At 50.8% G+C, this 15,321-nt stretch overlaps 2 protein-coding genes across 2 annotated transcripts in view; one reads left to right on the plus strand and one right to left on the minus strand.

Moving 5' to 3' along the window:
* CD63 (CD63 molecule) overlaps positions 1-15,321 on the minus strand; it is a 193,365-nt gene that overhangs the window by 14,252 nt on the left and 163,792 nt on the right. The window lies entirely within an intron of this gene.
* Positions 1,381-9,223, plus strand: GDF11 (growth differentiation factor 11). Its single transcript, XM_012752942.3, has 3 exons — positions 1,381-1,984; positions 7,187-7,584; positions 8,114-9,223. The coding sequence occupies exons 1-3, from the start codon at positions 1,540-1,542 to the stop codon at positions 8,492-8,494; spliced, it is 1,224 nt and encodes a 407-aa protein (XP_012608396.3). The 5' UTR covers positions 1,381-1,539; the 3' UTR covers positions 8,495-9,223.

Here is a 15,321-nt window from a genome sequence, read left to right on the forward strand (position 1 = left end):
ATCAAGAAATAAGCCTGGAGAAACTGAGATGTAGGGAGAAGTAGCCAGAATCAGAAGTTAAACACATTCAAAGCATTTATCATTTTGGCACTCTTTCACTTTGCCCTGTGTGTCCAGGGTCAAACGCGAAGACTAGGGCTGGTCCCATGTCTGGGTTTCTCTGCTTGCAACTTGCTGTGTCCAGCTCAACTTGCAACTTGCTCTCCCAGGGGCCAAGATTCCTCTGCAAGCATAGTGGCCTCCAGCTCTGCCTCCTCCCATTCCTCCTCCAATGCCCCCCAGATCCTGCCTTTTCCATCCGGCTGATGCCTTTAGCACTGTTGAGCCCCAATTTCAAGCTCACAATCTTCCCAGCGCTAAGTCTTCCTCCTGTCTCAGTTCTTCCCATCACCTCACCACCTTCTCAGACTGTGCCTGGACTCTTCCTCTCCTATTCTCCTTAATCCTTCTGATAAGCCTAGCCCAGTGCTTCCCTCCATGGCTTCTTTAAACATCTTTGGGCTACCTCTGGTAGCTGGGACACCTCTGGGCTCAAGTTCTTCTTCTCCTCCCTCTTGGGCTCTCTGTGCTTCCACCAATGCTGACTCTTGTGGCTGTCCCTCCTCTCTGGAGTCTCTGCCTTCCCCCTGATCCCCTGAATCTGCCTCCCCAGGGGCTCCCTTGGTATCTTCCAGTCTCTGCCCTCTCTCTCCTCCCCATCATGCTTTCTCTCCTTCTCTCTCCTTCCCAGGGTACTGGTCTGTCTCATCAGTTCCTCTGCCCCTGTTTCCTCTCTAGAGCCCCCGATCTCCTGTGGTCTGGCTCTCTGGACCTCCACCCTCCCCGTCTAGCAGTACCTCTCTCTCTCCCTCTGGGCTCTACCCTATCTTTGTCTCTGGCTCGCTCTACTCTAACTCTCCCACAGTTGTCCCGGTCTTTCTCCTCCTCTGGCTCTGTGTCTCCCTCAGACACACCATTTCTCTCTCTAGCAAGTCTCTGGCCTCTATGTCTTCCCCCCTCTGACTCTTCTTGTCCTTCTTTGTCTCTCCCTCCCTCTCCTCCGCCTCTTCCCATATCTCTCTCTCTGAATATGTCTCTTCCCTCTTTATCTCTCGGTCTCTCACTAGTCTCTTTGACTTCCCCTCTCTGTCTCTCCCCTCCCCCTCATATCTCTGCCTTTTCATCTCTCTCCGGCCTTTGCTCCCTCGCTCCCTCCCTCTCTCTCTCTTTTCCTCCGTTCTCTCCGGCTCCCTCTCTCGCCTCGGATGACAGCGCTGCCTCTTTTGTTGGCTCCGCAGCCAATCGCCGCCGCTGACGACACGGGGGCCGGGGCTATAAAGGGCCTGGCCCGGGCTCGGGCCCCCCCAGCCGCCCGCCCCGGCCGCCCGCCCGCCCCGCCCGCGCGCCCGCCGCCCCCGGCCCCCCGGCCCCCCCTCGGCCGGGCAGCCCCCAATCCCGCGCCGCCCGGACCCCCTCCTCCTCCCTCCCTCCTCCCTCCGCCCCCTCCCCGCGGGACTCCGGCGTCCCCGCCCCCCAGTCCTCCCTCCCCTCCCCTCCAGCATGGTGCTCGCGGCCCCGCTGCTGCTGGGCTTCCTGCTCCTCGCCCTGGAGCTGCGGCCCCGGGGGGAGGCGGCCGAGGGCCCCGCGGCGCCGGCGGCGGCGGCGGCGGCGGCGGCGGCAGCGGGGGCCGGGGGGGAGCGCTCCAGCCGGCCAGCCCCGTCCGTGGCGCCCGAGCCGGACGGCTGCCCCGTGTGCGTGTGGCGGCAGCACAGCCGCGAGCTGCGCCTGGAGAGCATCAAGTCGCAGATCTTGAGCAAACTGCGGCTCAAGGAGGCGCCCAACATCAGCCGCGAGGTGGTGAAGCAGCTGCTACCCAAGGCGCCGCCGCTGCAGCAGATCCTAGACCTGCACGACTTCCAGGGCGACGCGCTGCAGCCCGAGGACTTCCTGGAAGAGGACGAGTACCACGCCACCACTGAAACTGTCATTAGTATGGCCCAGGAGAGTAAGTGGGCTGCGGGGCGTGGGCAGTGGGGTGCTGGCTCTGGCTGTGGGAACTGCGCCTTCCGCTCCCAAGCGGGGCGCTCCTTGGTTGCCCTGGCCCGGAAGCCTTTTCTGAGAAAACTTGATAGATTGAGGAGCGGGGGCTACTCCATAGAAGTTTTTCGAGCGGTGGAAATGGGCTGAGGAGTTGAGTGCACGCCCCGTTCCCGGGGGATGAGGGGCGGGCAAACCGGCGGGTTTTGAGATACGGCCTCCTACCCCGGGTGTGCGAAGAAGACCCGTGTTGAAGGAGTCCGGGGAAGCTGGGGCCCGCAGCGGAGGTGCCCGGACAGAAACTCTGTCCTGAAGGGCCGTAGTGGGGAAGCTGGAAAAGAGAATCAGGAATCTCCGGGACCCCCGAAGTCCCGGCTGGACTGCAGTGCTATCTGCCTCCCAATGGCCTTGGCACCAACTCCCCACCCGGTGTTCCGCAACGCGCCCACCGGCTGCAGAGAACTGAGTGCTGCTCCTCTCCCTCTCTCAGGAATAGGATCCCAGTGCTTAGTATCCCTTCTGGCAGCCCAGGTGGCAGCCTTTTCCATCCTGAGCCTCGTCTCATACCGGGTATCCCAAGGGGCTGGAAAAGCTGTGCTTTCTTGGAACTCAACTTCATTGCGCTTGGAGACTGAAGACACCTATTTGGCTACTCTAAGCTTAGTGTTCCATCTTTTATTCAACCGCCCCTATCGCAGCTGAACTGTAGGGGAGAGAGGAATACCTAGGGAGAAAGAAAGAGATGGAGGGTGGGGAGGACACAGGCATCCCGAGCCCCTGGCCAAACGGAAGATGAACATGTTAATAGACATGGGCTGCTTTGAAATTTTATGGCCTGGAAAATCCAGGCCAATACTAGCTCCCCCCACCCCCAGCTCTTCCTAGGGTCAGGTGACTCCCTCTTCCCCTCCCCCACTGAGACTGAGGTCTTTACCCCCCCCCCCCACTTCAACTCCAGGGAACCAGGCCCTCTCTTATTCCCTAGTGACTTGGCAAGGTCCCCTCACACACACACACACTGTTTGGTTTTATGGCTCTGAACAGAAGAGGGGGGAAACTGGTTTATTGGCAGATGGGTCATAAAAAGCTGGGGACTGAGGGGAGTCCTAGTGGCCCACCCCCATGGGAGAGGCACAGGAACTCAGGTGTGCATCTGGGAGGCTGAGTGCTTCATACTGCCACCCATATTTCTGCAGACCTCAACTCCACAGCACTTCGTCAGGGCTGTAAAGAAAACTCAAAGAACCAGGAAACTAATGGGAATGGAGCTGAAGGCATGGGGATATGGTCTTCTGTCCCTCAGTCTCCCTTCTGTCCTTAAGGCTTCTGCTTATGAAACCTAAGGTCAGTCTGAGATTGACTGAGGGCAGCGGTGGGGGGTGGGGATGCTAGGAAACAGAGTTGTAGAGGAATTCTGATTAAGAGTTTGCTGAAAGAAGATGAAGGGTACAGAGAGAAAAGATACTCTGGTCTTTGTGGAGTGTGTGAGGATTTCTAGGATGGGTGATGGCGCTATGGATTTCCCCGTGCCCCTCACTATTCCTAGCATCCCTTAGCCAACAGGCCTGAACCCAGAGTTAGCTCTGGTAATGGGGATGCAGGAAATGAATGGGCCCTGCATGCATGGATTGGGCAGTGCAGGTTAGGCCTGGGGTGGGGGGTACACACAACAGCAGGTGGGGTCCCATCACAACTTCCACCCCCATGCCACCCCAGGACTTGGATAACTAGGGAACTAGGTCTCCGGCCAGGTATTGTACGTCCCCTTTAAGAGCTTAGCTGAGCTCTTAAGAGAGGGAGGGAGAGTGGAGAGGAGGGGAGGGAGAGGGGGGGAAAAGGAAAAAGAGACTTTTATAGTCTAATCCCCAGGGACCCGCTTTAATAAGAGACTTGTGCTCTGCTAATCGGGGGAGGTGTTTGTCAGCAGAGATGGCCTCCGTTCCCCTCCCCCTTCCTCCCCTCCCCCAGGCCTCAACCCTGGACCCCAGCCCCCACCCCTCCAAGGCTGCTCTGCCTGCCCTAGTTCCCTCTACCCTCTCAGGCTCTCCTACCCAGCCTTCATCCTGGGAACCCAGCCCCCTGCCCTCTGGGAGCCAAGCCCAGCCCCTGAGTTTCTCTCTCCTCCCCACACCAAGAGGCCCCTGCCCTCTCAGCCCAACCTCCTGCCCCTAGGCCTTCTTGCCTGGGTTGGGAGTGTGTGTGTGTGTGTGTGTGTGTGTGTGTGTGTGTGTGTGTGTGTGTGTGTTGAGGGGTTGGGGTAGGGGGAAGGGGAGGTGGTGTGCAGGGAGGGGGTTGGGCTTTTGCTGAAAATAGTGCAATGACCTCTCTTCTCCACCAGCGCAGCCTACTAAACCTGACCTGCTGCCTGCCATCAACCCAATCAATCCAACACAGATGTGGCCCCTTCCCCTCCCCATCGGAGCTGGGCCTGTGTGTGTTGGGGACTCTCTCAATCCCCCAGTTTCCCTCTGTTGCTCTACCTATCTCTCCTTTGTTCCTCACTCTGTACCCTTTCTATCCTTTCTCTTCTTTACCCCACCATGTTTAGCTCCCTCCCACCTTTAGATTTCTAATCCTCACTCACTCCTCTATACTCCTTCCAGTGTTCTCCAACTCCCAAACTTATTTCATCTCCTACCATGATCTTCCCTCTCTTGTTCTACTCTAGGCTCCATTTCTCTGCCTATCTCCTCTAACTTGCCTTCATCCCTAAGAGTCTCTTCTCTAGTATCTCCCTCACCATCTCAAATCTCTCTCCTGCCTCTTCCCCTTTCCCTTCTTTTTCCCTATGTCCTGTCCCCGTATCAGCTGAGGGACAAGTATGGTGATTCTCTGGGGTGGACATGGGGGACTCTTGTTTTAAGAAACCAAAGACTCAGATGGGGCCCTGGTGCCTAGTCTCTCACCTTCAAACACTGGGTCACCTTAGGTACGGGGGTAAGTTTTGAGTAGAAAACCAACAAACATTTATTGAGAAGCTGCTACTATTTTCACATTATTAAGCACTCCTGTGAAGCAATAATTATTATCTGTACCACGCTGAGAAATTTGGTGAGATACTGCTTAACAAGGAGTCAGTGATTAAACCCACTTTAATTGTAGCCAAAGAACAGCTTAGATGCCAGGAAGAACTTTCAGGCACTTGCCTGTATAATTTAAGCTTGGGAGTTTAGTGAGTTCATTCAGCATGTATTTATTGAGGACTGCCTGGTACTATGGGAGGCACTAAGGCTACAATGGTGAGCAAAATAGACCCAGTATCAACAGTGTGTCAAGGAGATTGGTACCTAAAGGCAATTAAACAGACAATTCCTATGCTGGAATTAGGCACAGTATGACATTTGGAACGTTGCTTGTCACTTCCAATCTCACCAGTATCCTCCCTGCCCCAGCTACTCCTAATCTCTGAATCTTCACTCCCCTAACCTTATGCCATTGCATCATCACTGAAGATCCAGCCAGTAGGGTAACTGGAATACCAGAGCCCTGGGACAAGAATCAAAGAAAAAGAAGCTACAGAGAGATTTTTGTGTGTCATGTCCTGAATATATAAAGATCATTAAGCAGTTTCATTCTTCTCCTTCTCACTTGAAGGGTCCTCTTCCTGGGGTAGGGGGTAGGGGAAGTGCTGGTGGGAGACAACATGTAAGTCCTTCATGATTATGAAGAACGTGAGACTTGGACATGATACTTAAGGGCCTAGACTTCCTGACCATATTTATATGGCTCTGAACCTCATTCCAGATTCTCCCTATCTAGAGTGAGAATGGATATTTCTGTCCAATGGAGACATGATATAGGACTCTCCCAACTGATTTAAGAGATTAGGAAGGGGAACTGGGAGGAGCTGAAATGGAAGCAGAAACAGTTATGTATCGAGCATCATCCTTTAGACCCAAGAAGGGTCAATTTATGGCCCAGAGCAAGGGGAAATGGGTCAAAATGTAAAGCTGGGATGTTGGACCTTTGTAAAGACTTACTGGCACTTGAAGCCAAAGGAAGCTCAGGGGAGAAAAGAGGACTGATTATAGTTGATCTGCTGTGTTGATTATTTCTGATGCTCTGGGCAAATAGGAGGAAACAATAGGGAGGTAGTTTTTCCCTTCCTCAAGAGTTGGAGCAGTAATGGTGATGGTTAGGAGGTGATGGTAAGGAGGAAACTTGTTCTTAGGGGAGAAGGAATGGGGAGACAGATGTACAGAAGTACATGGCTAGTTCCATTCTGCTGGGTGTATTATTCTTAATGGGAGTGAGGCAAGAAGCATAGATCTGAATTCTGGTTTACTTAATGGGATTAATTTAGCCCATGCTCCCTATCTAGACCCTGGCTTATCTCCTCTGATACTGTGTTTTTTGGTGGGAGGAGGGCTGTGCCAAGCTCCACCTGCCCATCAGACAAATCAGAGCAGAAATGGGGCAAGGTGACATAAGGATAAGAGGTATGACTTCTCTGAAGACCATCAAAGATTCAGAAAAAGGTGGAGCTCTACAAGCTGAGAAAAGTTGTAGGAAGGAAAGGAGGCTGGTGAAGGGAGAATCTCTTGATAACTATCTTAGCAGGTTATCTGGTAGAGGGGAACCTATTGCACTAGGGCAAATGGATTAGGGAAAGGGTACAGATCAGTAAGGCCTGACAAAGCCATGAAGGGAGAGGCAGTGTTTTGGGTACCAGAGACACAGTAGTCAATAAGACAGGCATGGGAGAAGGGTGAAGAATTGGAAAACTCGGCCGGGTGTGGTGGCTCCCACCTGTAATCCTAGCTCTCTGGGAGGCTGAGGCCGGTGGATTGCTCAAGGTCAGGAGTTAGAAACCAGCCTGAGCAGGAGTGAGACCCCCCTCCCTACTATAAATAGAAAGAAATAGGCCAACTAATATATATAGAAAAAATTAGCCGGGCATGGTGGCGCATGCCTGTAGTCCCAGCTACTTGGGAGGCTGAGGCAGTAGGATTGCTTGAGCCCAGGAGTTTGAGGTTGCTGTGAGCTAGGCTGACGCTACGGCACTCTCTAGCCTGGGCAACAAAGTGAGACTCTGTCTCAAAAAAAAAAAAAAAAAAAAAAGAATTGGAAAACTCAGGCTGAGGAGTCTAAATTGCCAGTGCCACCCAGGGCTGCTGATGGTCTCCACAAGTGCCCTTTGCTAATCCTGTGCTCCCTTCTTTCTTATCAGCGGACCCAGCAGTGCAGACAGATGGCAGCCCTCTCTGCTGCCATTTCCACTTCAGCCCCAAGGTGATGTTCACAAAGGTACTGAAGGCTCAGCTGTGGGTGTACCTGAGACCCGTGCCCCGTCCAGCCACAGTCTACCTGCAGATCTTGCGACTGAAACCCCTAACTGGGGAAGGGGCTGCAGGGGGAGGGGGCGGAGGCCGGCGTCACATCCGTATCCGCTCACTGAAGATTGAGCTGCACTCTCGCTCTGGCCACTGGCAGAGCATCGACTTCAAGCAAGTGCTACACAGCTGGTTCCGCCAGCCACAGAGCAATTGGGGCATCGAGATCAACGCCTTTGATCCCAGTGGCACAGATCTGGCTGTCACCTCCCTGGGGCCAGGAGCTGAGGGGCTGGTGAGCAGGGGGCCTTAGGTGGTGGTGGATATGTGTAATCTGGCCCTAAGGAGATAGGGATGTTGGAAAATGTAGACCAGGAATGTGGAGGGAGCTAGGGACTAGCATTATTTCTCTGAGCCCAGGAGCTGATTTTAGAGGAGTTGGGGGTGGGGTGGGGTGTCAACTATCACTTTTCAGGGATCCAAGCCAGACAACAGCTGAAAACTGAATTTGAAGCTGAAGGTGTCAGTTAATGGGAGACTCGTGGGAAACAGAAACTTGCCATTGGTAAGGCCTTGGGCCAAGGGGCTGATGAGGGTTAGGTTGCCAAGAAAGAAAGAATTAAGGAAGGTGAACTGAAGGAGAGATGGCTAGCTGGCAAGAAAAGCGGATAGAGGATAAGATGTGGGAGTGGGATCAGTGGAAAAGCTGAGAAGTCAATGGTCTCTATTCTGGTGCCCCTGTTGAGAAGCAGGTGAGCAAGGAACAGGGAAGAGGAACGGTTCGGGGCTATTTCACATCTCTTTCCCCTCTCCCTGCTCCTCAGCATCCTTTCATGGAGCTTCGAGTCCTAGAGAACACAAAACGTTCCCGGCGGAACCTGGGCTTGGACTGCGATGAGCACTCAAGCGAGTCCCGCTGCTGCCGATATCCCCTCACAGTGGACTTTGAGGCTTTTGGCTGGGACTGGATCATCGCACCTAAACGCTACAAGGCCAACTACTGCTCCGGCCAGTGCGAGTACATGTTCATGCAAAAATATCCGCACACCCACCTGGTGCAACAGGCCAATCCAAGAGGCTCTGCTGGGCCCTGCTGTACCCCCACCAAGATGTCCCCAATCAACATGCTCTACTTCAATGACAAGCAGCAGATTATCTACGGCAAGATCCCTGGCATGGTGGTGGATCGCTGTGGCTGTTCTTAAGGTGGGGGACTGAGGATGCCTCCCTGACAGACCCTACCCCAAGGCCCCCAGCCCTCCAAGCCCTAGAGCTCCCTCCACCTCTTCCCATGAACATCACACCTTGTTCCCCAACCAAGCAGTGTGCAATACAACAGAGGGAGGCAGGTGGGGACTGAAGGGTGAGGGGTTTGGGGGAAAAAGGAAGGAGGGGAATGGTCAGGTTGGGGACTGTTTGAAGTTTGCAGATGAGAAGGTTTGACAAGAAGACAGAGAGATGTAGAGACAGAGATAGAGACAGAGGGATAGAGACAGAGGAACAAAAAGAGCAGCAGTGAGAAGGCAAAGGGAGGGAGAGGCAGAGGAGACAGACTAGGCAGAGACAAACACTGAGAAAGGAACTGAAATGGAGTAATAAATGAAAGCCCCACACCAAGCTTCTTTTCTTCCACTGGCAAGGTGAGGGGCTTGGTAGAGTTTGGGGAGATCCCCTGACTACTCAGTAACAGAGGAAATCAAAAATCTATTCTTAGCTTCTTCCTTCTCTCCCTCCAACAGTGGCCAGGGGAAGGGAAGTGAGAGCAGGGGCAAAAATAAGGATTTGGGAATTTTATTTATTTATTTATTGTGACTTTTTTTTTTTTTTTTTGGTATTTGGCTTTACTGGAATAGGAGGGCCCCTGCCCACTGTGTCCCATTTATCCCTTATTCCCCAAACCCTGTTCTCCCTCAATACCCACCCACTTAAGCACTTGTATAAAGCCTCCAGGGTTGGGAATGGGAGTAAAGGGCAAGAGGGCTAACATGGAAGTTTCTAACCCATGATCACCCTAACTCAATCTTTCTGAGCCAAACAGGTTGAACTGAAGCCAATTGTCATGGAAACAGTATGAGGTTAGGATTTAAGAGCTGGGGGTGGGGAGGGGGTGGGACGGGAACCCTCAACATCCAGGATCTATATAAGGAGAGCCACTAAACTAACCCTCAGGTCCACCTTCAATGATACTGGGTTACTTAGCCAGAGGGTGCAGCCTGCATATGCCCAAATTCCCTCAGCCAAGAGAGAGACCAAAGAGCCTGTGGAATGCCCCTGCTCCCAGCCTCTATCTTCAGGTCAATAAAAATGAGAGTATAGAGATTCCCAAGTCCCCTGGGTCTGGTAAGGGTTAGGAGGGGTCAAGAAAGGAATAGTAAGGAGGCTGAAGGTTACAGGGCATTTGAATCCAAATCACTGCTCTGGGCTAGGGAATAGAGCCAGCAGACCAAGGTGGAAGGGATTCTGAAGGGGGGACATTTTAGTCCCCCAACCCCAAAGCTCAGGGTGGAAGGGGGGAGAACAAGGGAGAAGAGTGTCTATAATTATTTTTACCTTTTATTTTTAGAATCTAACAGTACCTGACAGCAGGGCGGGATAGTAAGTACAGTGGGGAAAAGCATATGCCAAGGCCAGTTAGAGCAGAGGATGGGAAGGATGGAAACTCCCTGGTTTGGAAGGCTAGGAAGCAGGCAGAGACTTGTTGCCACTTCAAGTCACTAGCTAGGCCCATTCATTCCTCCCACAATTCTGACCCACCCACCTCTGGACTCACCATGCCTCAGTTTCTTCCCCTCGATGGAATGAAAAATAGCAGCACCCGCCACAGCCAAGAGATGAATTCTGAGCACTTACCACGGGCACTTTATGGACATAAAATACCTCTCGCTGTGGGACAGATAACCAGGGCACCAGAATAGTGGTGAAGAGATGAGGCTTAGAAGAGTCACAGGCTTCAGAGTACAAGTTTCCCTCTGCCTCCCAGCTGGACAGTGCCTGAAGCCAAGGAGTTGAGAATCTCCTAATCCACACCCCATCCATACCTCACCACCAGACCAGACCTCTTGGCCCCAGGCAAGAGCCTAGAGAATGTCAGGAGAGGAGGGGGGAAGAACCTTCAGCAAAATTATCACTCTAAGTAGAGATAGCAGTTATGGGTCTGATATGAACAGTACTAAATGAAAGTAAAGCCTAAGCTGGATAGCAGACCTGGAAGGCAAGTTCTTCCTGAGAGCATGACTCTCCCATTTGGCCCAGACGGTAGAAGAGGCAAAGGTCTGTGATCACCCTTGAAAAGGTGATGGTGGTGAGCTTTAGCATCTTTTTCCTATTCTCATAATGAGAAAGTGAAATAAGGTGTTTCAGTATAGAAATGGGCAGGGACTATTAAGCTTGTCAATTTGCCTTCTCCCATTTAGCAGCTATGTTAACCCCAAGCCTCTCTTCTCTGGCCCTGTTCTTCATCCTTCTTTCTGCCCCAATCTTGGAGAACAAGACACATCTGACCACCAACACCACTCACATTTCCATGGTGGAAGGAGAGGAACAGAAGTGAAGAACAGAAGATGACTCCCTCCAAGGTCAAATATCTCGATCTTGGCACAGGGTAGAGGTTGGGCAATAAGCATCAGGTAACTTCCCTCTACAGATTGTAGAGAGCTGGGGCATTAAACGTGGGGGACACTTAGAATATTGCCCCTTTAATACCACCAAATAAAGACCTTTGTGGGGGCAGGGAGGCCTTTCTCTTACGAACATAAATCTATGAGCTTAAGTCTCATTCCCCTGTTCCTCCCTAGCCCCAAAGAGGCTTGGGGGCATAGCTCTGCAACCCAGTGGGAGCTACCTGCCCCCCACTCCCGCTGTGTGTGGACCTGGCCAGTGCCCCTCCGAACATATCATTAGTGTAATTATTATTTGTGTATTTGTTACACTGTGTGCTTGATAGCCTTTGTTTGTTAAGGATGTCTGAGGAGTGTGGGGATTGAAGGGGCACTGGAATGCCGGGAAAGGACTTCTTCACTGAGATCAAGGCTTCCTGGAGGGAACCATTGCAAAAAGGCCATCAGGCAGTTTTCAAGTTATGTGACAGAGGGCAAAGATGGCCATAGGGTGCTCTGAGTTTTGGGATGGTCACATGACACAATCCAGCACTTGAACCTGAAAAAAGAAAAATAAAAGCAGTTAAAGAGTTTAGAATTCAGTGCTGAGCTCTTCTCCCTATAATCAAGCGCCACATTTATACTTCAGAGACCAGGAAGCAGATCTGAGAGAGGAAACCTTGTGCTCAAGGACTAAGACAACAAGATCCTTGGGAGCAAGAGAGAAAACACTAAGGGCAAGTGGGATGAGGGTTGGGACACACAGTCCAAGGGAGGATGGGAAAGGGAGGGCACATAGAACAACCCTTCTCTAGAGAGCTTAATCCAAAACAATTACAAAATCCCAAAGATTACAAAACCCCCTCCCCCCACCACCACCGGACGCGGTGGCTCACGCCTGTAATCCTAGCTCTCTGGGAGGCCGAGGCGGGCAGATTGCTCGAGGTCGAGAGTTCGAAACCAGCCTGAGCAAGAGCGAGACCCCCTCTCTGCTATAAATAGAAAGAAACTAATTGGCCAACTAATATATATAGAAAAAATTAGCTGGGCATGGTGGCTCATGCCTGTAGTCCCAGCTACTTGGGAGGCTGAGACAGAAGGATCGCTTGAGCCCAGGAGTTTGAGGTTGCTGTGAGCTAGGCTGACGCCACGGCACTCACTCTAGCCTAGGCAACAAAGTGAGACTCTGTCTCAAAAAGAAAAAAACAAACAAAAAAACCCCCTTCCCCAGTCTCCACAGAATGGAAAATCTCAAAGTTCTCTTGCGATGATCCAGCTAATTCTTATTCTCCTGCAGTCTCTGATCCTGTTTCCTCAAGAAAGTTTTATCAAAATCCATACCAAACCAACATAACCATTCAACTTGACTGTAACGAGAGGCCAAAAGCATCTCAAATATTCTTTGAGTTTACTATAAACATTTCTTTCATTTATGTAGAGCACAATTCCTAGAACATATGAGTTGGAAATGGAAAAAGAATCTTGTCTGGGCTGGGCGAGGTGGCTCACGCCTGTAATCCTAGCACTCTGGGAGGCCGAGGCAGGAGAATAGTTTGAGCTCAGGAGTTCGAGACCAGCCTGAGCAAAAGCGAGACCCTGTCTCTACCAAAAATAGAAAAAATTAGCTGGGCATGGTAGTGCATGCCTGTAGTTCCAGCTACTCGGGAGCCTGAGGCAGAAGGATCGCTTGAGCCCAGGAGTTTGAGGTTGCTGTGAGCTAGGCTGATGCCACGGCACTCTAGCCAGGGCAACAGAATGAGACTCTGCCTAAAAAAAAAAAAGATTGATCCCACCCAAACCAACTACAAGATTGAGATTGGCACTAGTTGAGTAACAAAAATGTTACGTATTATATCTTCCCAAGGGAACTACTTTATCCACATTTACCCCTAGCTTTTGGCCTGAGCCAAAAATGGGTTTTCTCCTCTAATTGCTCAATTGTTTCCTGCATTCAGAGAACAGACTACAAGATGACTTTTAAGTTTTTTTTCCTTATCCTAAATCCTCCAACCCAATGCATGAGCAGCTACCTTATACTCTGCCTTTGCCCATATTTTGGATGTAGGAGGCCCCAAACTAAGAACCAGCAGACAGTGGAATTTATAGCTTTTGTTCTGTAGCAGGGCAGAAGTAGAAGAGTCAATGCCCCAGGCAATAATGTCAGCTTTCTGGCCAGTGAGCTGGGCTTGAGGGAGCAACTGAGACTCTTCCTACCTTTTTTCCTAGTCTTAAATACAACTGTATAAGTAGGTATGTGTACACATATACATGGTCAAACTGGTCCATTCACTCTAGCTGGAAGCTACTTTGTGGAAACAAATATTTCCACTGTACTCTAATAACTGAGTAAAATTAAGCTATGGGCTGGGCGTGGTGGCTCATGCCTGTAATGCCAGCACTCTGGGAGGCTGAGACATGGGCAAATCGTTCAAGGTCAGGAATTTAAGGCCAGCCTGGGCAAGAGCAAGACCCCATCTCTACTAAAAATAGGAAGAAATTAATTGGGACTGGGCGTGGTGGCTCATGCCTATAATCCTAGCACTCTGGGAGGCTGAGGAGGGGAGATTGCTTGAGGTCAGGAGTTCAAAACCAGCCTGAGCAAGAGCGAGACCCCGTCTCTACTATAAATAGAAAGAAATTAATTGGCCAACTAATATATATAGAAAAAATTAGCCAGGCATGGTGGCGCATGCCCGTAGTCCCAGCTATTCAGGAGACTGAGGCAGTAGGATCGCTAGAGCCCAGGAATTTGAGGTTGCTGTGAACTAGGCTGATGCCATGGCACTCACTCTAGCCTGGGCAACAAAGAGAGAGACTGTCTCAAAAAAAAAAAAGGTAATGTTTATTTAATGATTGCTATTTTAATTACAGTAAACAGCTTGTGCTGAGTACACAATATGATATCACTTAACTCTCAAGGCAACATTCACAATGGGGTTCCTATTGGTACAGTTACAGAGTCACAGGATAATTAAGTACTTGCCCAGGGTCTCAGAGCTAGTGTGGTAGAACAAGAAATTAAACCCAAGTAAGTTGCTATACAGTATTACATTATAATCTATTAATAGTAATCTGAAAAGTGGAAAACTAAATATGGGGACAAGAGAGCGGAAAGAGATAATGAGAGGGCTGGGCATGGTGGCTCACGCCTGTAATCCTAGCACTCTGGGAGGCCGAGGCGTGCGGATTGCTCGAGGTCAGGAGTTCAAAACCAGCCTGAGCAAGAGAGAGACCCCGGCTCTACTATAAATAGAAAGAAATTACTTGGTCAACTAATATATATAGAAAAAATTAGCTGGGCATGGTGGTGCATGCCTGTAGTCCCAGCTACTCAGGAGGCTGAGGCAGAAGGATTGCTTGAGCCCAGTAGTTTGAGGTTGCTGTGAGCTAGGCTGACGCCATGGCACTCACTCTAGCCTGGGCAACAAAGTGAGACTCTGTCTCAAAAAAAAAGAGATAATGAGAAAGTTTGGAACACTTTGGGCTCAAAGGGTCTACAAAGATGTGAAATGTGTCATTTTAAATCCCTTTTTTTTTTTTTTGAGACAGAGTCTCACTTTGTTGCCCAGGCTAGAGAGTGCCGTGGCGTCAGCCTGGCTCACAGCAACCTCAATCTCCGGGGCTCAGCGATCCTACTGCCTCAGCCTCCCGAGTAGCTGGGACTACAGGCATGCGCCACCATGCCCGGCTAATTTTTTGTATATATATTTTTAGTTGGTCAATTAATTTATTTCTATTTTTGGTAGAGACGGGGTCTCGCTCAGGCTGGTTTCGAACTCCTGACCATGAGCAATCCGCCCGCCTCGGCCTCCCAAAGTGCTAGGATTACAGGCGTGAGCCACCGCGCCCGGCCTTAAATCCCTTTTGAGGGGAAAACATGAACAGTCTGGACATAGCAAGAGATGGAGGTGGTTAGATTTTGGGGGAATTTCAGTAATCAGAAGTAAGTGGCATTGCTTGTCAATGGCCCTCATATAAGAGAACAGAGGAAAAACAATTATCCTCCCTTATTTATATAAGTTCCTTCCTCCCTCCTCATCTGTGTTTCTCAAGTAAGACATAGCAACAGGACTCAGCCCAACACTAAGAAGTCCTGCCCTCACCCACATCTTCCTTCCTTTAGCCCTCATTCCCACAGAAGCTTCTAACCTCTATCATTAGCAGGTCTCAAATGTTAGGGTGGGGGGAAGGGCAGTTTAGAGTGATGGTGGAGAAAAAGAGAATGATCCTAGAGAACCATAAAAAGGTGCAGATTTACAGCTGAGGAAGCTAGTTCTCTCCACAGCTTTTATAGAGGCCCTCATTAAAAGCTTCCAGGTATGCAGAGAATGTCACAGCTTCAGGACAAGGAAAAGAAGATTGAAGTCAGCTAACCACATGTGGATGCTACACTAGGAAGACTGAGGGATATGAAGGAAGGGTACTAGAATCCCAGA

Source organism: Microcebus murinus, chromosome 10 (genome assembly GCF_040939455.1).
Source record: "Microcebus murinus isolate Inina chromosome 10, M.murinus_Inina_mat1.0, whole genome shotgun sequence".
Classification (NCBI taxonomy): Eukaryota; Metazoa; Chordata; class Mammalia; order Primates; family Cheirogaleidae; genus Microcebus; species Microcebus murinus.

What these genes read in the sequence shown, in the direction of transcription:
- GDF11 (XM_012752942.3), top strand. Translation starts at nt 1,540, where the DNA reads ATGGTGCTCGCGGCCCCGCTGCTGCTGGGCTTCCTGCTCCTCGCCCTG. An exon ending in CATTAGTATGGCCCAGGAGA is followed by an intron (nt 1,985 to 7,186) that starts GTAAGTGGGCTG and finishes CTTTCTTATCAG; the next exon opens with CGGACCCAGCAGTGCAGACA. An exon ending in GGCCAGGAGCTGAGGGGCTG is followed by an intron (nt 7,585 to 8,113) that starts GTGAGCAGGGGG and finishes CCTGCTCCTCAG; the next exon opens with CATCCTTTCATGGAGCTTCG.